This window comes from Lichenostomus cassidix, chromosome 6 (genome assembly GCF_008360975.1).
Source record: "Lichenostomus cassidix isolate B80296 chromosome 6, HeHo_3.0, whole genome shotgun sequence".
Taxonomy (NCBI): domain Eukaryota; kingdom Metazoa; phylum Chordata; class Aves; order Passeriformes; family Meliphagidae; genus Lichenostomus; species Lichenostomus cassidix.
In genome coordinates this window covers 16,483,293-16,509,004 of record NC_139487.1, presented here as the reverse complement: position 1 = coordinate 16,509,004, position 25,712 = coordinate 16,483,293, and the positions used below count along the sequence as shown (strand labels likewise).

The window sequence follows — 25,712 nt, the reverse complement described above, 5'->3', positions numbered from 1 at the left end:
TCACTAAATTTAGGTTAGATGTGGTAGAAGCAAATCCATCAGTTTAGGTGGTTTTTTTCATCCTTTTCTCCATTCTAACTTCTTTAGCTCAAGTTTCAGCTAAGCTATTAAGCAGCAAATACTTAGGAAAACACAAGTCCTTTACCTGAGAGCTGACCCTCACCAATCTGGGATAGCAGAGACGCATCAGAGTCCCTTGGAGAAATGTCTCCTCCAGCAACCCACCAGTAGAAACTTTAAATTGAAAGACCCTTCGTATCCTGGAAAGGATTCCCTGGATCTATCTAGAGTTAGATAAAAAGATCTAGACAGAGTTAGAAGGAAGAACCATACAAAGTTACTTGATTTTACAAGAGTTTATTTAGTAACTGTTCCAAGAACCCAGATGACCTATACTTTAAATAATAAGGTTAGTACAAAGAGGTCTGCAACATGTGCTAACAGTCAGAAGCTGGACAAGGTCTGGAGCCCTGGGGTTATGCAGACATGGTAAATAACAGGTGCTGTTGCAAAGAGCTTACAGTTTGAAAGATAACAAGTAACAGGCAAGTCAGGTAAACTATGGAGTTTAGAGAGGAAAATAGCTTAACAAAAATAAATAGCATGCTTTGTCCTGAACTCTAATGAATACAGATTGCAGCAAGTTCCTTAGAAGTGACCTTTCCAGGTCTGTCTCAGTGAATTCTTTATTCATATATATATAGTTCTAAGACAGTATTACTGGCTTCAGCTTCTGTGCATATATGTCTAGCTGAGTATCAGTTTTGATGTATTTAAGATTATAAATGGAATCAGAAAGTCACAGAAAAAGAAAATTGTCTAAGTTATTTTAGCTACTTTGAATACATAACTCCCCCCCTAAAAAAAAAAGTTCTGAAGAGAAAGTGTATTAAGCCAGCTTAATTACCCTTTAGATCTTGCTAGAAATCACAAAATAAAAATAATAGTCCACACTCATCCTGAGGGCATACAATAGGGAAGTCATATGTTTGACCTATCATTAGTGTTTAGATATGCTCCCAAAGGAAGCATATCTAAACAAACAGAGAAATGTTGTGGTACACATTGTCCACCTCTGGGCCATGCACTGTAAGAAATTAGCTTTTCCAGCATGACAGCTGTGAAGTAAGGAGTGATGTGGATAGATAATACTTCCAGATAGAGCAGATGCAAAGCAGCATGCCTATGCTCATCCTGATATTGAACAGATGCTGTGCTCTTTTGGTACTGCCCAGAACTTTGTAAAAATCACAGCTGGTTCTGTTTGCAGATTAAAATGTTTTCTGAGGCTAAACATCAAGAACATGCAGCCTGATAGGTGAGCATTCTCTGTCATTGCTATCATTGAGCTGAAGGTACCACTGTTTCTGTTAAGGCCAGTACAGTGTAATAATAAATTCATGTCACAAGATGGAGCTTCAAGCCAGCTGTGATGGCATCTCCACACATGAACAGCTTGGCTTTTGTTTTTGTTTTAAATAGGAGCAGCAATTTCATAGCATAGTTAAAATTTATTTTAAGAAATACACAGTATCCAATTAATTAGATTAATTACGATGAAGAATTTACGGAATGAAATTGTAAGAATGTATTTCCCTGAATACATTCGCACTGAGGAGACATAAAGATAAAGCAATTTAAAAGCATTTGCGGTGAACAATGGATGGGCCAGCTTCATCATATTCCTGTTTGCTGATCCACATCTGCTGGAAAGTAGAGAGGGAGGCAAGAATAGAACCTCCAATCCAGACCGAGTACTTGCGCTCAGGAGGAGCAATGATCTGTTTAAGAAATAAAAGCATTAAGTACAACTGTCTACTGTGAATAAAATAGATTTTTATACAAAAATACTAAAGCAGTGATATGTGATATTAACAAAGACACTGCATAGATGTGCTAGTGCTATTACAGCTATCCCTTGCTGCAAGAAGGAAAGTTTACAATTTGTTATATTAATCTATACCCTCAAATTGTCTGCCTGAGTCAGCCTTCTCAATGACCCCTATCCCTGGTGCATTCATGTACTCACGGCTACATATGAGAAAAGGTGAGATAATTGTTCTGGAAACATATAATGACAGTCCACAATGTCTTGAAAAATGAGTGACCTATGGAGTGCTCCTATTGGTATAGCTGATAAAATGTTTGTAAAGCAAAGAATGGAAGATTTGAAGCGGCAGAATAAAGACTGGTTTGTCTCTCTCTTTCTTTTTTGAACTTGTAATCTGAAGACAAAACCAGCATTTCCTCTCTCCCATGTCCATCAGACTAGAAGGGCTGAAGAAGCTCACATACAGCCCCAGAGGAAAATTTATGCTTCTGGGTCCGTTTATGCTGCTTGTTCTTTGGGCACATTAGGGCATTTGACAAAATTCAACAGGAACAAGGAAAGAAGAGAAGGTCTCATGTTCCAGCACCAAAGTTACCAGGTGGTGATTGTTAGATAATCCAGACATGGTTCAAAATAGGTTAAAAGCACTTACTTTGTAAAGTGTTGCATGTTTCACTAGATCTTTGAGGACTTTGTAAATGCCAATTCATATAGTCTACAAATGATTGCACCATACATACCTTGATCTTCATGGTGCTAGGAGCAAGAGCAGTTATTTCCTTCTGCATCCTGTCTGCAATACCCGGGTACATTGTGGTGCCTCCAGACAGCACATTGTTGGCATAAAGATCCTTTCTGATGTCTATGTCACATTTCATGATGCTGTTATAAGTAGTTTCATGAATGCCAGCAGACTCCATGCCTGGGGAAGATGCAAAAGAACACTGAGGAAGCAACTCCATACAAAGAATTAATATTGTTAACACAGAACTGGTGACATGAAGTTTAGTGACTCTTTGGAAGACATCAGTCTCAGAGCTTTGAAAATCTGGGAAGTCATTCTGCAGTTGCCTAAATTATTTGCTTAAGAGTTCCTTGGTGTACAGCCCTCCTCTCCCTCTTACATACACACCTCCTCCTTAAAAAGAAATTTAAGGTGTAGAACAGTAAAGTTTCCGCTAGGTTTTTGCAGGCAATCTCAGTTGTCCTAAGAATTCCTTATATGGTCTTGAAATAATTTGTTTTCTTTTTTCTTTTTTCTTTTTTTTTTTCTTTTTAAATGAAGTCAACTCAGAGACAGAACAGTCAAAATATGGCCTAATACCTCTAGGTATGCAAGTACTTTATTTCTGAGCTGTAATTCTGCCTATTGGCAGAACTGACACTGGATTTCTGTGTGACCTAGTTGCAAATCTGCCTTCATAGATGTTGATTAGCATGGCACCGTCTTGGCTTTGCTCTGAAAATGCGATGAACCGTGGATTCAGGATTTGGAGCAGTCTTTTGGAAAAATAAAAGTAGGTCTTGCTGCCTGCCTGCCCCTCCCAGCTCTTCCCACTCCTGGCAAGCAAGTTCAAACATAAAAAATGGCACAGGTCCAATGCCAGAAGGCAGGAATAAACATTGAGGGTTTATTTTGGGAAAGCACTTTGCCTAATTGTTTAACATGAAGTTCTTCACACCATATTAATAGTCCTGTTCTGAAAGATTATTTTATAATGGGTGCTAGGACGCACTTGTGTGTTGGTCTGGGTCAGTTAGTAATGGAGCACAAGCAAAGGGAAATAGGGACTTGGCATTTAAGTGCAGTTTACCAAGGCAGAACAGCCGCTGAACCTACCAATGAAAGATGGCTGGAAGAGAGTCTCCGGGCACCGAAAGCGTTCGTTTCCAATGGTGATCACCTGACCATCAGGCAGCTCATAGCTTTTTTCCAGAGAGGAAGAAGATGCTGCAGTGGCCATCTCATTTTCAAAGTCCAGGGCCACGTAACACAGCTTTTCCTTGATGTCACGGACAATTTCACGCTCCGCTGTAAAGGAGATTCAATCTTTAGAATGGCACTCAGGAAGGACCCAGACACGCTGACTGGTTGTTCCCTTTCATCCTGCAACTCCCTCACCATATTTTAAATAAATCCTCTGCTATTCTTTCAAGGGATTTCCATGCTGGAGACCTTCTCGTGCCTATTCTACTGCAGAGCCACAGATGGTCCTAAGGCAGTAGGGACTCTGCACATGAGCAGCTCTCCCTCTTGGCCAGCAGCATGTCCTTACCAGTGGTCACGAAGGAGTATCCGCGCTCTGTCAGGATTTTCATGAGGTAGTCGGTGAGGTCGCGGCCAGCCAGGTCCAGGCGCATGATGGCATGAGGCAGGGCGTAGCCTTCGTAGATGGGCACGTTGTGGGTGACACCATCCCCCGAGTCAAGCACGATCCCTTTGAGGAGATAACAGAAAATTCATCCCCTCATACCCATGAAATTATTTCACACATCCATGCCATGTTCCCCTGAGGCTTACCTGTGGTGCGTCCAGAGGCATAGAGGGACAGAACGGCTTGGATAGCTACATACATGGCTGGCACATTGAATGTCTCAAACATAATCTGAAATGCAATTAAAATAATTGTCTTAACATGGGGGTTTAGCTTAGTTGAAGCAATTTACTGGAAGAGAGGTAGAATACAAGATTTCCATATTTCTCAATCATTGGTAAAAACAAGAAAATACAAAATCTAAATCCAAAAATATTTGTCCTGTATCTCCCTGTACTTGGTTTATATCTTTATCATATTAATATAGCCACATGCAAGTATTAAAGATAATTTTGTGGTGAGCCTGGGCAGAAAAACAGATTAAGACGACATAAAGTTTGGACAGACTGAAGTACTCACATTCAAAGTAGATACAATGATTTTCTAAACTATATGTAATAATATGTAAATATGACAGGTGGTCACTGTGTACTTTCCATCTTCCATAACTGAGAGAGACAGACTGCTGGGCAGCATGACTGACTGAAATGATGATGTTCACGTCCTGTTGAATGACAAGGCTGGATTATTCCATAGCTTTTGTGTGAGCTTACCTGGGTCATTTTCTCGCGGTTGGCTTTGGGATTCAGTGGTGCTTCAGTCAGCAGAGTCGGGTGTTCTTCAGGTGCAACCCGGAGCTCATTATAGAAAGAATGATGCCAGATCTGAGGATAATGAGAGAAGCCAAGGGAAAGAAACACCATCAATCAGCAGCTCAGCATCACTTCCAAACACATATTGATCTCCAGCACTCTGCTTACAACTCAGGATAGAGGCTGGTGATGTTTCTCATGCAGTTGTTCTTACAGCCTTCAAAGACCCTACCAGAATAACTGTGAAAGAAAAGCACTATCCTCAGATTTTACTACCAGTAATATATGACTTACTTTAAGGACACGTAAGTTAATGAAAATGAATATGTTATTACAGTAGAAGAGACAGAACAGGACACACTCAGTTCTGGCAATGCTGTTTCAATATTGACTGAAAGTGAAACAGTTCCAGAACAACTCAGAGTACATACACACAGTTCAACAGATAATGGGTCTCTTGACAGCTTCATCTTTTGGTTTGTACAGGCCAGCCCAAGAATTCTTAAAAAGAAATGAAGATAAATGGTTTGGGAGGTTGAAAGTCAACTTGTGTTTATCACCTCCACATGACTTGTTCCTACAAGCTGTAAAAATCTGAGGCCAAGTGCACTGCAGGGAGGAAATTATTAATAGGAGAAAATTACTGATAAGTGAAACAACCAGAGACTTTAGTCTGAAGGCCAAGAAGTTTTTGCTAAGCTTGTTTTCAAGCTGGTGGTGATTAGGGACTGGTTAATATGTTTGGCATATAATAGATTTTGCTTTCAGGTAAAATCTACAATACAGAGTCATTCAGTACTGTGTGACTTCACACACTTATGGTGTGTTGTGACGTCCTGACTGTCCCAAATAGCCCTATTTTCACAGAACAACATTAAATGAAGATACCATTTTAGAATCTTAGAAATTGTATCATCTGTACAGATTATGACTATAAACATGGTTCTGGAAGCCTTTCATCCAAAGACTGGCTCTGAAATGGATGCGTAGCACTGCAATATTGATAATCCTTCAAGCATTAAAAAGTATGTGTATAAACAGTGCCCTTCACATCAGAATCACATACATGCTTTGCATTTTTGCAGAAACAGATACCTTCTTAAGTTCCATTTTTTTACTAGCAAATTGATATATTCCTTTTCTTTCTTTCTTCCCCTCTCTCTCCCCCCACCCCTTTCTTAGTAAATGGCAAAGATCTGGGTGAAGTAAAAGAGCTCCCAATCATAATTTTGATGTGCTCCTAGTGATACTCAAGTTTTAAGTGCATGTTAACCTTGGCTGTTAACAAACTTCTCATTGAACCAGACTGGATAGCACAACACTTTCATCTTAAATTTAGTGGATATTCTGTAAGCATTTGGTTCAAGCAGCTCTGTTTTACAATGATACACATCAACTTTGCAAAGCTGGAATACCTTCTCCATGTCATCCCAGTTTGTAATGATGCCGTGCTCTATGGGGTATTTCAGGGTCAGGATTCCTCTTTTGCTTTGAGCCTCGTCACCCACATAGCTGTCTTTCTGACCCATACCAACCATCACACCCTATAAAATAATACAAACTGTGTTAGTCTCCCAGGGAGAAGTAGACACAAAGTAGACAAAACATTAGCTGTGAAATAAATCCAGTTGTGTTATACTAATTACAACATTGTTTATCAATGCTAACAAATGGAGAATTATGTGTTGCTCTTAAATTGTCAGCATTAAATGTTTGGTTATTAAATTTCTGGAGTTCATGTTTCCACTAGATTTTAAGTAAACATAACAAGTACAATACTAAATGCATCAAGACAAAGTGGAAAAATTGAGTTGTTTTAATTTTTGTTATTGTTTAGGGATGAACTGTCTGCTAAAGTATAATAAAGGGGAGTAAAAGCAGAAAGTGATATTGTGCCATCTAAGGGTCAAGAGAGAGTGATACACACTTTACATTTCCCAAAGCTTAAGTTTCAACATTTTTTAATCCTCTTTTTGAATGCTATAATATTGTAATTAGGGGTGGACAATTTAAATCTACTGGTATGGGCTTCTTTACAGGTATTTTCATGGATGCTGTAGAAATGGATAAAGGACCAGAAGCTGGAAACTACTCTGGATGTACACTAGTCTCTATGTTAAAGTCAGAAATAATGAAAAAAATAGCATATAATACGATCCTTTGAGTGCATAATACTCCTGTCAGAACTTAGTCATTACAGACTCCAAACCTTGGCATCTCTAATTCTATGTCTTAAAAACAGATCTGCAATTTTTGATGGGATGCTCTGTCCTACATGATCAGGAAAGAAAGGTTCTTGAAATCTGTATTTGTTTCTGCTGTAACTAGATGGCTTGGTTTTGAGCAATTAGTATCATTCACACTAGCAACAGATTATAGTATTTAAATACATCTTTTAAATTATGGTAATTCCCAGAGGCCTCAATTAGCCCTCCAGTCCTAGTTTCTATACTGAAAGGCAGTTATTTCTCCAGTCTTGGAGAGCTTAAACTGCATTTGCTGGGCGTATAAAGCACCACATCTTACAAAGAGCTTGCCTCTGACATAGAAGCAATTCGGTGGATCTGCTAATTACTTTGACTCATTTGTTGTGACTTAGACAAGCTAGTCTAGTTCATGTTAATGATGATCTCTCTCATAAACTCTCTTTATTTAAAAGCTTGAACAAATGTATTTTACAAACTATTAAAATATAATGGAATGCATCATATACTCAAATGTAAACCTTGAAGCTAAAGAAGCTCAACCCTAAACAGGTGCCTATTTCTGATACAGCTAAATTAATAAAGTCAGAAAGGTTAGGAGCAAGCCGATGGAAAACTTCTATTTCCTCCTTTAGTGTTCCACACATTACCTATTATGATCTTTAAGGGCAGTCAGGATTTCCAGATGTTCCTGTGTTGGGCTTATTTGGGTTTTGGGTTAGGTTTCTTTAAACTGGTTTTACTCACCAGGTTCTCTGGGTGATTCAAAATTAAAGGGTAGGGAAAAGATGGCATAGAAGGGAGTGAAAAATTTTAAAAGGATTCCTCTCACAAGGCAAGAGCCCTCCTTTGACAAAGGTGAGTGCACTGTTGAATTCATTTTGCCTGGAAATACTGTGTTACGCAGATCACCCCAGGCTGGACTAGCCCCAGACACAGACAGCCCTGGGGTGAAGAGCTGGGGACAGGGCAGCAAAGACTTCTAGCCCAGTAAGGAATAACTGAAGTGGTTCATCACCTGGTGCCTGGGACGACCCACAATGGATGGGAAAACTGCTCTTGGAGCATCATCTCCAGCGAAGCCGGCTTTACAGAGCCCTGACCCATTGTCACAAACAAGGGCAGTGCTGTCCTCTTCCTCACACATCTTCTACCTCAGCGTCTGCTGGCCTTCCAGACAGAAAACAGCCCTGTGAAAACAGCAGGGAAGAATTAAAACCAAAAATCACACTCCAGGAGCAGAGCCACCCTGGCTCTATGGAAGCAACCAGAACCTGCAAGGTATGGCCCCAGTCTGGGAATCACCAGGAATTGGTGAAAACTGCAGGATTTTGGGAGGGAAAGGGCTTCCTTCTGAAAGCCTGAGAGGTTTCAACCATGTCTGCCAAAGGGCTGTGTGCACTAGAGATTATCCAGGGAATTCCAGAGGAGACTTCCAGCCCTGCGGCACGGGCTGAGAGATCAGGGAGCAGCAAATGTTTATCTAAATTTGGTCACAGAAATCCACGGCTGGGGGAGGGAAATAAAAGAGAACTCTGGACTGACAGCTGCAAAAACAAAGATCCATTTGAATTGAATTCAGCACAAGTTCTCCTGCTTTTCTATCAACCTGACAAAATCTTGTCACATGTGGATAGCTGGTAAAGGTAAGAGCACTTCAACTTCCCCTTCTATTCTTGGGCTTCCCAAAACTTAACTACATGAAATGCTATGCATGTACCAGGGGTGTTTTCCTAATGCTGATATTAACCTATGGGGTGAAGAGGGCCAATTAAGTTTGCATTTAAACTTTTATAAAAGTAGAATTTTTCCCAATTAAAAAGGGAAAAAATAAAAGAGCAAGCCTTTTCCAGTTCTCCCCTAATCATTCAGAAAAATAAACCCACCTTTAAAATTAAGCCAGAGACAGTATGTGCTTTAAAACAGGCCATAATGTCTGCTTTATCATCATTCCAAAGTAGCTAATAAACTACATTTGTAGAGTGACAGAACAATTTATGTTGGCTCCTTGGACAGTAAAAAGAAACTGTTTTCTTCCTCTGGCAACAGGAAGATAATATGGGTAATAAAAATGCTTTGAAGGCTTTGTATTAAAGTCAATTACAGAAACAAGCACTGAATACCAGGACTCAAGAAGAACTATTTGCTCACAATTTATAGCGTGGTAGGGAATCACTTGGCCCTCTCCAAGCTTGGGCTTCCATGCAGAGTTCAACAAATTGCAGTGTGTTAACAGCTAAAGGAGACAGCTGTCATCCATGGACCAGCTGGCTCCGCATGCAGCCTCCAAAACCTTCTGCTGCAGGAGTATTGGAAGTGCAGGCAGAAATGAGAATGGGGTCAGCAAGAGCCATGGCCAGTGAGCAAGGGAGGCCACAATCTGTTTAGTCTCTGCAATGGGTGGAACAAGCATGGGGAGTTCTCCCAAATCCTTCATTTGAGATCCTCTGTCTCTCCCCAGCCAGGCAGCCACGAGACATGGCTGCATCCCTGCTCCTGCAGGCTGCGTGGGCAGAGCTCCCAGGAGAAGACAAGGGTAGGGAAATCCTAACTTTGTATTCCAGATATTTTATCATTATAATTGGGGACAGAAAGTAGGTTGCAATTTTTTCATTTTTTAAACTCCAGGGGAAAAAGGCTCTTTATATTAAAATATTTACTGAATGGAGTACAACTATTATCTAACATGAATGAACAGACTGGTTTGGACAAACCATTTCCTAATTAGGAAATAGGCTTTTCAGCCGTCTGTTTTTCGAACAGCGTTCGAGGTCAGGGGGGTTGCTCAAACCAATGCAGCTAATGCAATGCCAAAAATCACTTGGGGGAGGGGAAAGAAGGGGGCAGGAAAGGCTACATTTCTGAGCTTAGTGGATTCTAAATGAAAACCATATTTAGTAATAAAGCACAAAAAGTTGAAAAATCAGACAGAGGGCTCTGCTACCAACCAATGAGTTACAGCTCAGGACTGCCATGGCAGGCAGTAGCAAGATCTTAGAGCAGCAAATGCCACTGAGTACTGTGGAAGAAAGGAAATTTTTCTTCCAAGTAAACAGTACAGTCTTTAACCTCTTTCTTCTCCCTGCTTTACATGTAAATATAATCAATCACCTCACCAATCTCCACAACAAATTACTGAGAGAACTCCAGCTCCACAAGAAGTACTGTGTGTAGCCTCTTCCTTAATGAAATGTGTGGCATTTTACAGAACAGTAGTTTCATATACATAGAGACAAGGATGAATAGACATGCATCCTCATTTTATCCTATTAGACACTGCTAATTTGCATATTTCTAGCTCTTCTTGCAGTCACATTCCCCGAAACACTCTTTCACCTTACACTGGATTAAAAGCACTGAAACAAATCTGCTAAGAAACACTGCTACATCCCCCATCAGGAACTTCATTCTGTCCCAAACTAACACCCCAATGTCACACAGGCTCATTTAAACTAGAATATAGCTGTAATTCCAACAGTGGCATTACACAAACCATTTCTTTATACAATTGCTGAACTGCTGGTAGAATCAGCAAAATTATTAGGGTAGAACTTTCCCTTTCAGAATATAAAACAAATATTCAGTATAGATACTACAAGTATTTTATCAACTCAATTCTAATAAGTAAGTTTCTTAAGCAAACTAGAGCACAGCAGTACATCTTCCTGAATAGCTTCCATGTGACATTATTTAATTGAAGTCCTCCAGCAATGTGTAAATCATGCCATTGGTTCCGTGCCACTTACCCTGACAGCGCTTGGCTGGGGATGGCTGCTCTGGGGTGGTACACTCTGTATCTGAAACCTCAGAGGTTATATAGCCCCTTCAGCTCTTCTCCTCCCACTAGCCTCCCAAACAAGGAGCAAAGACAGACAGAGACAGACCCGAAGTCTCTAACAGAACCATATAGGGACCTTAATACAAAAAACTCTAATCTGGGTGGCCACAGGCCCTGGGTCTCTTCCACTGCATTCCAGCGTAGAGCTCATGAAACAGGAGGAGGCTTTCAGCTGTGTAAGATAAACACTTTAAAACTTCAGGAGAGTTGCTAAAACACAGAGAGAGTGTGCCCACAATAGACATCCTCTGGCAGGATGATAATGTGTTCAAACAGGAGAGGTCCAGGACTTCACAGTAACATCCAAGAAGCAGAATGAGAAATTGGAAGAGCAGTCATTTATAACAGGGAAAGTGTTTTTAAAGAAACACTTTGCTGTCATTAAAGATTTTGATAAAAACAATGAATAAATATTTCTGGCTAGCTAAACAGCTGCTCAGCTTTTCTACAAAGTCTCTTTAATAGCTTGTCATTTTGCTTGTATAGTAAGTGTTGCCCACAGGCTTAAGGGTAGTAAAAAAGGTACCTGCAGTTGTATAAGGTTCACAGAGAAGTCTTTGAAGGTTGTGAAAATGTTCAGTTAAAAGATCGTTATGATCCCCTTTGTACTGTGATGGGTTAGAATCCATTTTTTTCTCTGAAAGCTTGTTTTCCAGCCCTACTACCTGCAGGCCACTTTTGTCCTAGTGCTTCTCCACTGATGGCCACAACTCTGGACTGTCATAAACTCAAAGTTTTCATAATAAAGTTGTTGTATTTTATAACCCCAGCTAGCTTTTCCACTGAACACATTTTTAGAAAATAAAGGAACAGTTCTCACTGTACAAGTTATTTTCAGCACAGGCCTGGATTTCTACAGCTGTAGCCAACTGTTCTCTGAACAGACAAATTCTAGTGAAGCAGCTCTTTCATAGCCAACAGTATTGTGTCATTAAGTTTGTACAAAAGACCAGAAACATCATGTCTTAACTCCAGTACTAAACCTTACAAATTCAAAAGTTCTCCAAGCACACAAGACCAGAGAGATGTGGGAATCCAAGTGAGATCCTTGCTTTGTGAGTTTTGTTACAAGGGAGAGGCATTGTGCATTTGTTTATGGAGTGCTTCCTGCCTAATTGAGTAGCTTTGGTACAAGAAAACCTCCCATAAAACCACAGTGGAAGTTTTTCTGATGTGAAAATTTAAGGAATAAGCTACTAGAGGAGATAGCAAATAGGCAGAATTATGGATGGAACACTAGAAGGAATTTAACTTTTAAGGAAAGGAACTTTTAAGGAATGTAACTGCTTTGGAGAGTCAGAAACAGAAGCTAACAAGTGTTGGAACATGAGCTATGCAAAAGCTATTTATTATTCTACTTCCATCATCAGGGTGAAAGACAGAGATATTTTTTTAAAAAGGAAAAGAAAAAGGGGGAAAAAAGAAAAAACCCACCAAGGTAAGCAACCTAAAGCTGAGGATCTAAACAGGCACCTTTTTACATATCTCCAACTAACATTCAAAGGATAGCCAAAGCCAAATTCTTTGTTTTCAAACAACACTCAATAACATAGCTGAGAAAACTTGCATATCTCATGTAGAACATATGGTATCAGATCAGGGACCCTTGGTCAAGGGGAAGAAGAATTTCACACAGCAGAACCCTTCAATGCAGTCTCATGTCTGATTTTGATACAAACATCAATTACTTTCTAGATCAGAAGTAACACAATCCAAGGTTTTCAGAAGCATCATCCTTGAAATACCTGGAAAATACCAAGACTGGGACAAAGATTCAAAAAAATCCAAACTTTCTGCCTTACTGAGCAGAAGTTCACACTCCCAAAAAAACTTAATGCTGTTTGTGCTGTGGCAGGTACAGCACAAGTTGGATTGCAGAGCCAAGTAAGCAACCCTTCAGCAGAACTTTATCCACACTGCTCCTCAGCATAGCTAGAAATATAGGCAATGCCATTTTCTACAAGAGGCCTCTGTGAACATTACAGAGACAGTGGCCACACTGACACAAGAGACTTGCACCTCTGTTAAGCTTCATTGTGATACCTGTAACCTTATCCTGGTGCATACCACAATTCCTGCTGGTAGCAATGATGGCAGCAGCAGCCTCTTGGGAAAAGGAAACCTGCTCTGAGGAATGGCCATTTGGGTGGGGATCACACATCACCTTCCCTGTCATGGGCACCCAAGAATTCAGGGTGCTCATGAAAACAATCTGAAAGTGAAACAAATAATGTCTCACTCAGAGAAGGCAGTTGATGATACAGTGATGCAGAGTAAGCACTGGCTTTTTGGAAGGACCAGCTGTATGAAGGATATTTGTTACAGACAGGAATAGGCAGACTAGAAGGAAGAGGTAAGCCCAGAGGTTGACTGAGCAGTAGGGAATGGATACTCAGAAACAGCACAGGGAAAATGCAGAGGTGCTGCCCAACCACAGCTCCAGAGCAGTGCTCAGCAGGCAGCTCATCTCTGCAGTGGGACCTTATGGAAAGTGCCAGGGCAGGAAGGAAGGAAGGCAAACAGGTGAAACTATGCAAGGAAATTAGGTCAGTCCAGCTTGAGGGACATTACAGAATAAAAGAATTTCTTTTCTATTTAGCGACTCCATGCGGAAGTCATGATCACACAGATATTTCTATACATAAATGTTCATGTGAAAAAAATGGCATTGGAAGTTTATACCTTTCTTCTCAGCAACTGAGGTCATTGCCAGAGGGGCAGGGGGTGAGGGGAGAATGTACTTGGCATGTGACAGAATGAGAACATAAAGAGAACTGAATAGAAAAGGTCTACTGATAATCAAGCCTAAATGCTGGGGTTCAAATCTCTGAACCCTCCTCTGCAGCTATGGACAAATTAGAGCTTAAACCTAATATGTATGTGTATATAAATACACATATATATACACACACATATATATGATGAGGGGCTTTGGGTTTTCTCTTTGGGTTTTTTTGTGTGTTTCTTTTTCAAGAAAAAGAATGCAACACCATTCCTGAAAGTAGTTTAGCTTTCCCTCTGGAGTCCATTTCCAAAATTTCCATCACCAGTTTCTGCTGCCTATCTTTCAGTCCTTATCCCACTCATTTGTACAGAAACAACAGCACAATTTGTCTGGTGTGTCTGTACCCCAAGGTTCTTGTTCTTTCTTTGTATCTATAGCCAAAACCTATAGTTTTCATTTAACTTCTCCTGAGAACCTCTTTGGTTTTCCATGCTAAACCCTTTTGCAGTCTGCCTCACAGGAGTATGTCTGGAGTACAATCACAGAAAGAAAAAGAAGAGGAAAAATTAATTTTGTCTCTCACTTTAGTATCTTTCCCCCTGATCTCTTAATAGAGATACTAGCAAAGCTCCATGCACATTGGAAACTCCTATTGACTTCAAGCATCTTTCAGTATATCAGTGGAAATTCTTAGCTACACCTTCCTTAAGTTCTATTTTTTTTTCAGTAACTTGTGATTGCCATGTGGACACAAAATGTGCCTGGGACTCCACAGCAGCAGGAGCTGTAGAGCCAGCCATGCCCAGGAAATGGGCTCCAGCTGGCCTGAAGAATGCCAGCTCAGAGGCCCAGCACCAACATGTTGATGCCATACTTTTTTGGTAAAGGGGGACAGAAGCTGCAGGCTTATCCCAGTCTATAGAAGACTGTGAATAAAGTAACCCCTTTGCTTTACTTTATAAGGGAAAACAACTTCTGAGATGTGTGTGGAGACCTTCCTGCCTCCCTCCAATTGGCTGTTTAGGAATGAGGCTCTGCTAAATATGTCTCTGGCTCATTTTTATTTGGGGATTCCTTTCATCTTCGTAACATTAGCAGAATCTCTAAATGTTTTGGTTTGTCTGGCTTCAGGCCCTCTCCTCTATCTCATTGATAGGCTTTACACATCCCCACCCCCTATTTTGAGAAAGACAGGAATAAATAAGCTTTAGGGAGCAGAAAGTCACTCTAATAACCTGATTCATTGCAGCTGTCACACAGTAAGCATCTGTAAAGTGTCAGATTAACCATAAACTGTCAGACCCATAGATTAGCTTTCTCTGTGATTGTCAGGCTCTCGCACTGGTCTCTCTCTAACAACTAAGGCAAAATTGCTCTAATCATCTTCAACTATGTCAATTTTCAACCTAAAAAGTTTGGAAAATAGTTTTGCCAGTGCTTTGCAAGAACTAGAGGAGACAGTGTTTGCCATCTGTACCATTTAAGCAGGCTGATGAAGAATATTAATTCACAACCTTCCTCCATCTTCTTAACAAGGTATCTTCCTCCATGGTAATGCAGTAAAATTATCCTTCATTTAAAATCAAAGGAACACATTCAAAATAAAAATGAGATAATGTTTCCCTCATCATCCTTCTTAGATAAATAAACAGAACATAAACACAAGTCCTGCTGGGTCAGGCTGATATCCATATAGCTTAGCATCCTGTCTCTCAGATTTCCTGATAGCAGATGCTTGGAATGAAACAGGATGCCTATAGTGGTAATTTTCTTCCTATATCCTTTCATGCAGGAGAAAGATGTCTTGAGACAGGAGTATGTACCCATATCCTCATGCATAATAGATGCAGATATATTTCATATTTTTCCTCCATAAATTTTCCTTAATAGTTAAAATATTTTAAACACCTAGTTTTGAATGCCCAGCACAATGGTTTTTTTGTTTTTTGTAGAAATAAGCTCTACATTTTGTCTGCAAGGCATCACCCGTAGCTCACACTTCAGCTGGTGTAGACACGCCTAATGTTACAAAGAAAACATCAACTATATCAGGAGCACAGTCAAAGGAACACTGTCCATACCAAGAGCTGCAAATCCAGCAGAGATCCTGAATAAGCCCTCAGGCCAGGGCCGAGCTCTGACCCACTGTGTGCAAACCCACAGCAGCACCTCAGTAGCTTGTGCACAGCTCCTGCTGACTTACCTGTCCAAAATTACATTGTAGATAAGGTTTCACAATAATGTTACATTGGAACTTCTCTGCAGAGCCAGATTCCCCTGGACGATTAGAACCTCCGCAGTAACATGCTATCCAAACTTGTCAGAATGCAAATGCCATCTTCCCACCACAGCGCTGTGGAAAATGAAGTCCTGTAAGGGAGTCAGACCTGCACAGCATGTGTGTGGGATGTGCAGAGCACAGGGGTCCTTCCTCCACAACAACTGCCGAGCTCCCCAGCCAACACATTCCCAGACTGACGGCAACAAGAACACCAGTTCCCACCACACTTTTGCAAGTGGTTGTCCTGTTATTATCTCACCAAGAGCAAGATTTCAAGGTGAGTTTGCACATTACAGGAAATCAGACAGTTCCCGTGAGAGAAACTTCTGGAAGTGAGTTCCATGGAGCTATTACCTACAGATTAAACCTGAGGACTCTGAATGCCTGGATATATCACAGCTCAACACCTGTATGAGCCAATTTGCTCTCCAGCAAATCATGAGGAAAAGGACTTCTACAAGGTAATTTCTTTCACCAGCAAATTCAATAATTTGCTATAGTGCCAGAGTTTAACTTTTTGTGATCAACAGAGCTTTTTTGCCCACCGGCTCTGGATGGTGGCAACCTATGGAATCACTCTCACCACAAATGTCACCAAGCCAGTGCCTGCCTCTGCCAAGGTCCCAGCTCTGGTCTCCAGGACCTTTTTCCTGAGCTTGGTGCACTCAGAGTTTAAGTGTCACTGCTGGGCAGGACAAGGAGATGTGGCCCCACTGCAACTTCCTTGTCTTTTGTATGAGTCACTCAGCACAACCTACAAACAGCTGAGAGCACAGCTGAACTTTTTTTTTTTTTTTAATCTATACAAGAACCACTGAATAACAGTGAAGGAATGAGTGTTACATGGCAACAAACCAAAGAATGTACAAAATACACAAGGGGAAATTCTACCACCTTTGTGACCAAAGTGAGCACATACTTTTAAAAATACCTTAGGATAAAAAGGAAATATCCTTTTGGAATTGGCATGTCCTTATATGAAATGTATGCTGTTATACACAAAAGTAAAAAATAATGTGGCAAATGCAAACATATTTAAAACGTTTCTGTACCATGCATTTTGTGCATTTTCTGTACCAGAAAAAAGTCAGAAGTCAATTCAAAAGTTTGCAAAACTGTTTGGGTCTTTTTTGATTTCAACTCCACTGCAATAAGATGCTAAAAGAGCCATCAATAAAGTTGGGCATGGACATTGCAGCAGGCAAGAATAGCCTGCATCCACACAGGTGTTCCAAAGTGCCTCCAGAAAAATCAACACTTACTTTCATTAGCCCTTAAAAATGCTTGAGGGGTTTTCCCCAGGAAGAAAGGCAGTTTAACAAAAATTTCAAGCATGCAATGACAAGAAGTAGTTAATTACAAACTTGCCAGATGAACACACTGCTCTAAGTCCACCCATCACAGCTGCCAATAATAAAAAATAAAAGGAGATAATATAATAAACATTGAGAATAAGGGTGTATAAAAATGGCTTGTAATTTTTTTGAGATATAAAAACATAGTTGTAAAAGCCCTTTTACATTCAAAAATATGAAAAAAAGTAAATGCAGATCTGACATATGCAGAGCAGCATGAGAACTACCTCTGAAGCTGAAGCCTTATGGCACAGCAGGGCAGGGAAATCACTGCTGAGTGGGTGGGATTCCGGGGGACCCACCACCAGCTAAACACCTTAATGCCTTTATCAGTGATCTGAACAATAACATAAGTTACAGAAAAATGTCACAGATGAAATGTGTGTGAGCGTGTATGTATTTTTATAACTTGTTACAACCTACAGTATAGATCTAAGATAAAGCAGAGTCCTCTCCAACAGAATCCTGTTCATAATACAAAGCTTTGAGAAAGCTCTTTGCATCAGTGACCTGTGCAAAAGGATTCCTACCCCATCCATCCATAGCACTTATGCTGAATGCCATTTTGGTTGATGAAAACAAGGTACAGACAAACCTTAGTTAGGCGGTGCCTAACTCACTGCAGCTTGCAGGAAGGACAGAACCTCACTGGTGCTCTCTGTCCCATGTGCAGCATCAGCCTGCTCTGCCACACCTTCTTGCACTCATTCTGGCTGCTGCTTGTGCCTGGAAGATCCTCCTGTTATCTGTGAGGTGCCCCAGGAGACTGACAGCTGATGATGGTTGGTCATTTCTCATGCTCTAGCATATTCCATTTATAAACTGCTCCCCAAACGATGCTAAAGCCTCATAAGACAAATGAAACAGTCAGGCTTTTGGTCCTTGCTTTGCAGACACATCTTAGTTACATAAGGTAGTTTCTTCTTCCTCTTTCTTTCAGGCAGTCATGAGAACTATGGAAAAGTACAGAAAACATGCTATTTTTAAAAAAAATGTGGATGGTTTTCTGAAAGTGTAAAAGCATTTTCCAATCAAACTTAGGGTTTTCTTTTCCTCTTCCACTATATCTGTTTTACACACCCAGCTTTAACTGATTGCTCAAATTCTCTTTCAGGCCAAAGTTTTGTTATTTTCCTATTATGACCGTAAGGAAGACTTAGATACATAATTCTGAAACTGACATAACCATCTTCCTTAAAGATCAAATACTGCAGAATTCTGTAAAGTTTTCCCTCATTCCAGCCCATTTCAGAACCAATTATTGTACCAGTGGTCTCATGGGGGATGAAAACAGTTGGGACTCAGGTTTAACCTACCAGTGGGTGACTTCTGCAAACACCACTACTTTTTGATCCTTTTCTATTCTTCTTGCAAGCCAGTAACAGCACTAAAAAAAAAGACCAAGTCTCAGAATTACAGTTTCTATAGTTTTCTATAGTCGTAGTCAGTCCTGTAAGTACTTCCCGAGTTTCTCTTTCTATCAGTTCCTTGCTAGTAACTTGTTGAAGACACAGTAAATCCTTTCACTGCTGCAGAACACTGCTGTACAAGGATCCTGAGAATGCCTGGATGGTTTCCACACCAGGATACCAGAACTATGCTCAACTCTTCCAGCTTCCTAATTAGAGCCTGTTACTTACTGCATTGTATTTAGCTGTGTCTGGGAATTCATTTACAAGGTCAAATGCTCAGACCTCTTCAATACAATATAAATCATTTCCCTGCACACTGATTACTCTGCACTGCACAGCATGAACACATGGTTTAATACAAGGAGAAAATGATGCAATTAGCAGATCTTCAGCACAAACACATCCCCCTTTCTGAATCACATTTAAATAAAACAGTGTTGCCATAGTATTTTATGGCATTAGAAACTGAACACCACTCACACTGCAAATGGCCTGGCCTTCTCAGGAAAAGGGGCTGGAAGAAACAGGGGACACCTACACTTGGGAAAAAGGGCTAACATCTGTGTTCTTTTACTCTGCATACACAATACAAGCTACTGTTTTCATGAGGCCTAAACCTTCCCTATCACCTTGCTTTCAATAATTCATAGTTATTCTTTTGTAACCTTTTTTTTTGTCAGATCCTGTCTTTCAGGTGGGCTCCTGAGAAGAAAATGTGGGGTTTGTACCAGGTCACTCAGGAATGGCTGGTAGGGCAAGGAATAAGCTCCATGGATCAAAAGCCGTTCACAGCACCAAGCTGTGACAATCCAGTCTCTGCCATGTGCCTAGTGCAGGGCAGCCCAGGCTGTCCCTTCAGGGAGCTGATGGAAAAGGGGTTGGTGGCCAGCCCTGCCTCCCAGAGAGAGGGAAGTCCCTAGATATTGACATATCTTTATATATGCTTTAGGCATATGCAGTGAAATCTTAGCTTCAATCAAAACTACCAATAGCAATATCAAAACTACCATTGGTCTCAAGTAAAATCACGGCTCACTGAAGTGCATAAATGAAAGGTGAGAATTCAGTCCAAAACCCCTACTTCCAGAAGGTAAGCCTATTTCCCTACACTTACGGCAAAGTCATGTGAGTTCCTCTTCATTTCTCACACAAAACTGAGAAACTGCTCTCTCAGGTGGCTATCTTGAGGCTGGGAGGTTTCTGCGCATCCCCAGGCTGGGAGAAATGAACAGGAAACCTGGCTTTTAAAGCCATGGTCTGCATTAGCACTAGACTCTCCTGCCCATCCCAGGGAACCAGAAATGCATGTTCTGCTGTCCATCCCTCTTCAGTCCCTCATCCAGTCTCCCATTCCTGCATTTGAGCTGGCTGACAGCAGAAGAGGTAGTTACTGTGCAGTGTGGAAAGCCTCTTTCAAAATAATGGCTTCCACTGAGTACTTGAGAAATTATTCAGCTGAAAAATAAGACTGATATCTTATCTGAGAATTTAACAAACTGCTTCAGACAGCTAACATCACTGTATCCCTTCTTGTTATAACCACTTTTAGAGATGCACAGCTGTCTAAGCACACCATTTAATTGCTGATGAGAACCACCGACAGAAAACAATCAACTGCATATTGACAGAAATATAAATCAGTCTGTACTACATATTCAATTCATTTGCTACAGCTCATAAAACCTTACTATGCAGTGGGCTGTGCAGCTGAATAGAGAAAATATGACTCACTCCTGTAGCTTCATGAGCTACCCAGGCCTCCCTTCTGCTTGTGCATATGTGTGGTAGAAGTGGGGGAGTAGGTGAAGGTAGGGAAGAGTTATAGCTCCCTGACCTGAAAATTTTGTTCCTACCACAACAGCCCCTCTCTACCAGGGTTTAGCTGCTGAACATCTACCTGAAGCACAAATGCTGCTTACAAGCACACAGCAGTGCCCAGGAGACAAACATTCAGAGCAAGATGACTGCATCCTGTTTTGGCTCTGAAGAGTGTTTGATGTCACAGCGGATGCCAAACTGTATCTGAGATGTTAGTGGGAGAGATAAGACTTCACATCACTGTCATGTCTTCCCCACCCCCAAAGAATTTCAAAGGTTAAATGATATCAAAAGAAACCAAAACAAGAGCGTTTGGAGTCTCAGCCACAAGGCACTGCTTTTATCTAAGCAAGCTACACTCATTTGTCAGATGATACCCCAGAAAGAGAAGCATGACAGAGCAAAGCAAAACAGTGGAACTGAATTCCAAAGATGTAGTATTTCTTACAATATTGGAAACTACAGAATGCTAAGATCCTTTAAAATGTTTCCTTTAGCTTCTCCTCCTCACCACCACGTTTAATAATGTTTGTCTTAGTTCACTTTAAAATTAAAATGAAAGCTGTTTTCCTTGCAGGGTGGCTCTTTGATCATCACATTCTCACTGTGGGAAATGAAGTCATCTGGTGTACCTTTTACGGCCATCTTCAGATTAAACATTAAAAGCAAAACTAAAGATCTTCTTTTACTCACATCTTCCTTTTAAATCCAGTCATTTCTCTACAGATCTTTCCTCTCTCATCCTTAGTACAAGGATTCAGCCTTGGATTTATCTCACAAATGCAAGAGCTTCATAAATTAATCAGCAGTGCTCTGTCCAGGCAGTACCTGAAGGGAAAACATTTGAACACTTTCTCACTCAGGTCTGGAGAACACCTAGCATCCCTAGCACATTATCTTAAAAGCTTTTACAGTTGATCTGTTACACATTTGACAGTTAGCATTTGCTGTAAACCAAGCTTTGAAAGTATAAAGCATAATCTTAGTAATAGCATCTTCAAAAAACAGCTAAGACCAATTAGCTTGAAAAAAAGAGAAAAGGTCACAAGACAACCTCTGAAGAAAAGCTGCCTGCTGCAAGATCTTGATGGAGGCAGAACTATGCAAAACAACTAAAACAGACGCATTTACAATCTATCAAGTCACAAAATCAAATTTTAAGTGACCCCATGTAATGGGCAAAATATTTGGTAAATAATGCAGCATTCAGTATCTCAGCACTCCCTTGTACAGTGCACACACAGAAGACTGGGACAGGATGGTCCCATGTCTAAAATAAAGTCAATAATCAACCCTAAGACAGAAACACATCTACATTTATGGTAAGGTTATAGTGATTGGCTGTAGGAGCCACCAGGCATCCAGCCAATTTGCTTTTCCAGTCTAAGGAAATGCTTAGTTTGTTTGAAAAATGATTTTTTTTTCCCTGCTGTGAAGAATGCATTGACGTCATCAAACTGGGTCTGTTGAACAAAAGCATGGATCCAGGGCTGTGTCAGGAAGTTGAATTATGAGAAAAAGGACACACGTCTGTTTCAATTTACTTTTAGAATGACAGGGTGTACGCCAAGTTCTCCTTTATCACCTTCTCCAGAGGAGAACTGCTAGAGGGGACAAGTGACTTGCTATGAGTTTCAGTTTCCACTCTGTTTTGCTCGAGTTTGGTTTTTTGTTTCCATTCTGTTTTCTTGCTAGTGTGGGGGCCTTTTTGGATAAACAGGAGCATCTATGGCTCCACAGGCAGTTGTATTAGATCACTATTACTTCTAAAAGAAACACACTGCATGCCACAACATCCTGATTTGTGATTTGATGCAACACCAGGTAGCATCCTCATGAAAAACCCACAGGGTCTTCATAAACCTCTCTGGTCACACCCTGCTTTCCCTCTTCTGTGCTGTTGTATCAGTGTCTCCACAGGAAGAACAGGGTGTTAGGGTGAGCACAGTGCTTTGCTACCACATCATCTGGCCAAGAACCTTTCACTACACCACAAACCCAAGTGATTGTCAGTAGTGTGTAGTGGTTTATGAAAAAAGGGACTAGGGTAACCTTCAGTTGTCGGAATCTGGCCATGACACACTGCAACAAAGAGCCAGTAGTTACAGTGGTTACAGATCTTTCCTGGTCTCTGAGACCATAATGCAAAGGGTGCAGCTGGTGGGTGGAGCAAGGTCACTGTTTTAATGTTTCACAGAAGATCCATCATAAAACTGTACTAAGACCTGATTATTTAAAGACTGATGCCACTCGGATCATTTCCCAATAATGTTAGCTGAGGCTTGTGACAAGAGTCACATTTCTGAAGAGGTTTGAATCAAAAATGATGGAGATGCAATTGAGCTGCAGGAGTATCACCCACACTAGTACTTGAACAAAAAGTCAAAATTAGATTGGTTATTCAGAACATACGTGACGGAGGAGAGAGGCAAAACAAGAAAGCAAAATAAAACAAAAGACAGAAAGTGAACCAAACAAGCAAACAAAAAAACCCCAAACCATCAATGATCATCTAGTGCACATTTTAGGTCAAAGGAGAATTTAAGTTTGATGGAACTACGTTGGTTAAGTTATACTACACTAATCCAATTGCCCGATCTTGGAACAAAAAATTGCTGAAGATTACCAATATGCCAAAACAAATCTAGACCAAATATTAAAAAAAAAAAACTCTAACAATTTAACAGAGAAAAATGTAGCAGAAAGTGAGTCAGATCTTATGCTCCCCCCCTGTTATTTTCCTTCTGGAATATAAATATGGATTCAACATTCTGAGGTGAGACCAACACAATTCACAGGGCTCTAGGCCCTCAATTGTGGTTTATTTCATCTTGACAAATTTTACTACACCTGGAGAGACTAGCTAAGTTAACCTTCACAAAAATGTAGCAATCCATAAGGTTGTAATGTCCCAAAACAGTCTGCTCGTTTAGGTACAAGCAGCTTTCTGGAGAGGGAAGAAAAGGTTGATGCCACTTAAGCATGAATAGTGATTCCAACTTACCAACGCTAAATTCCAGGATACTGTGACCATGTGTAATCCAAAATTATTCCTTGTGCAGTTTTGCAGCTATCTTGAATTTTCATACAGAATTTTCTATGACCAGTGCACATGTGTAGACATAGGACAGCAATTACAAGGGGGAAAAAAGAAACAAACCACACACACACAAATCAAATCAGCACAGAAAAAAAAAAAATCTAAATTTTTTTTATTTTATCTTGCTTTTTTAAAGAATCCTGCATTTTTAAAGGTGGAGTTGCAAAGGAGCAGGCGTGTGTTAACTGTTCCTCGAGCTGGACCCCGCCCCGGTCTGATCCCTGCTCCCGCATTAGGAGAGGCGCAAGGCCATCTGCTGGCAGAGAAATACGGCAGTCCGTAGTGCTTAGCACACTGCTGCTGACATTTGAATTAAGCTTTTGATGAAGGGTGAGTAAAGAAAAGAGTCAGTGCTGCCACTTTTAACAGCCAAAAAGAAGCTGCTCCAACCCAAGGATCAGAGCAATGATTAAAACATTGGCTTTCTAGTGCTCACTGAGACCAACTCAGAATAGTCAAACAGCAAAAAGTCATCCAAACACATTTCTCTTTCTTCATTATGTATATAAAAACCCCAAGCAACTACAGTTATTAACTGCATAAGGTATAACTTCAAGTCACGTGCAGACACTGTTGTTTTGACATGAATCTGGTGGCTTCTCAAATGCCTCTCACAGCTCCCTACCAAGACAAAAACACTCCACCGCAAAGCAGCTACATGCACACAGTCATCACACCCGGGGGCAGGGAGGAGTGCACACCACACGCACCTAATAGACTCGAGCGACATCAGGGAAGATATTGGATAAATCGTGCAAGAGGCACACCGAGGTGTCACTGAACCCTGAGCACTGCCTGCTCAGGGCCCAGTCACAGAAGGTTTTGATTTCAGGACAAAACACAATCCCCTCAAGTGATGGATTTCGACACAATTCTACCAAGGTTTCTGCTGCAGCAATCATCCGCATCCGGACAACATTGCTTGCAGTCTCCACTCCACCCCTACCCGCACGCAAATTTCCGCTAAAATTAGCAGTCTCACATACACGCTGATTTTGGTTTGCCCGGTAGGAACTAGAGACATGTAACCCAGGCACTGCATCCAAGAGAGGTGCCCCCCATTCATTATATTCCATACTCCCACTAGGAAGGCAAAAAGTTGATTGTTCAAGGATACTGGGAAGGCAGCATCTCTAAAAATGTGTCAGCAGTACCTTTTGGTTTATCCGGAAGTGGTTAGAAAGCCTGAAACATTTAAAATAGTAGTCATTTTGTGTTGATGTTATGTATTGCAGCTAAGAGCCACACCAGCAGACAACATGAAGGGTTTCTGAAAATCTGAGTCATAAACGATTGAAAAATGGTGTTTAAAATGAAAATGCCAGCTCGATTGCAACCATCATCCTCTCAAGGCAACAGCATCATGTCAAAACTTGAAAGATCAAAACACGTATCGGTAACTAAATGCCACCACGTTATTTCTAACTCTGCAAAGGAGGCCAAGACTGCCAGAATTTCAAACCACTGAAGGCTTGCAGGAAAAACACAAGTGACTGGAAATAGCTACAAAATAGAAGCCACAGGCTTGAGCAACCCTTTCAATAAGACAGCAAAGGGCAGTACTCTCTGCTGCAGTGAGTTTAGCCTGTTCTGAGTGCTCACTCCATTCTATTCACAGGCAACTGTCTGCCCCAAACCTGCCCTTGGCAGTACTACAGAAGCAGAGGTTCTGCCCTCCATGGGGAGGCAACTGCTCTGCCCAGCAGCTGAAGCACAGCAACCGATTGCCTTATTCTCAGCACTAGGGCCTTTGGCTTCGTGACCTCGGGGCCGTGCCTGGCCTTCCCCAGCTGCCGAGTGGCTGTCCCCGACCAAGCACCAGCGATCCCCGGACACCCGAGCGGCGGCTCCGTGCCCTCGCTCCCTTGTCCCCGCGGGGCTCTGAGCCCGGGGCTGTCCCGCCTGTTCCCGCAGCTCGCCCGGCGGCCAGAGCCCTGCCCGGGGCTGGGTCCCGCAAGGCAGGGCAGCGCTGCTCGGCACCTCCGCCGGCCCGCCGCACCCCAGCCCCGTGCCGGGCCGTG

General features: G+C 41.3%; 1 protein-coding gene across 1 annotated transcript; it reads right to left on the bottom strand.

Moving 5' to 3' along the window:
• Nucleotides 1-341: 341 nt before the first annotated feature.
• On the bottom strand, nucleotides 342-11,034 carry ACTA2 (actin alpha 2, smooth muscle). Its single transcript, XM_085065299.1, has 9 exons — nucleotides 10,909-11,034; nucleotides 8,181-8,352; nucleotides 6,374-6,502; nucleotides 4,920-5,030; nucleotides 4,353-4,437; nucleotides 4,108-4,269; nucleotides 3,672-3,863; nucleotides 2,572-2,753; nucleotides 342-1,781 (listed from the first exon to the last, which is right to left on the bottom strand). The coding sequence occupies exons 2-9, from the start codon at nucleotides 8,307-8,309 to the stop codon at nucleotides 1,638-1,640; spliced, it is 1,134 nt and encodes a 377-aa protein (XP_084921425.1). The 5' UTR covers nucleotides 8,310-8,352; nucleotides 10,909-11,034; the 3' UTR covers nucleotides 342-1,637.
• Between the last annotated feature and the right edge of the window lie 14,678 nt (nucleotides 11,035-25,712).

What these genes read in the sequence shown, in the direction of transcription:
- ACTA2 (XM_085065299.1), bottom strand. Translation starts at nt 8,309, where the DNA reads ATGTGTGAGGAAGAGGACAGCACTGCCCTTGTTTGTGACAATGGGTCA. An exon ending in ACCGCGAGAAAATGACCCAG is followed by an intron (nt 4,438 to 4,919) that starts GTAAGCTCACAC and finishes ATTGCATTTCAG; the next exon opens with ATTATGTTTGAGACATTCAA. An exon ending in CTTCCAGCCATCTTTCATTG is followed by an intron (nt 2,754 to 3,671) that starts GTAGGTTCAGCG and finishes CATCTTCCCCAG; the next exon opens with GCATGGAGTCTGCTGGCATT.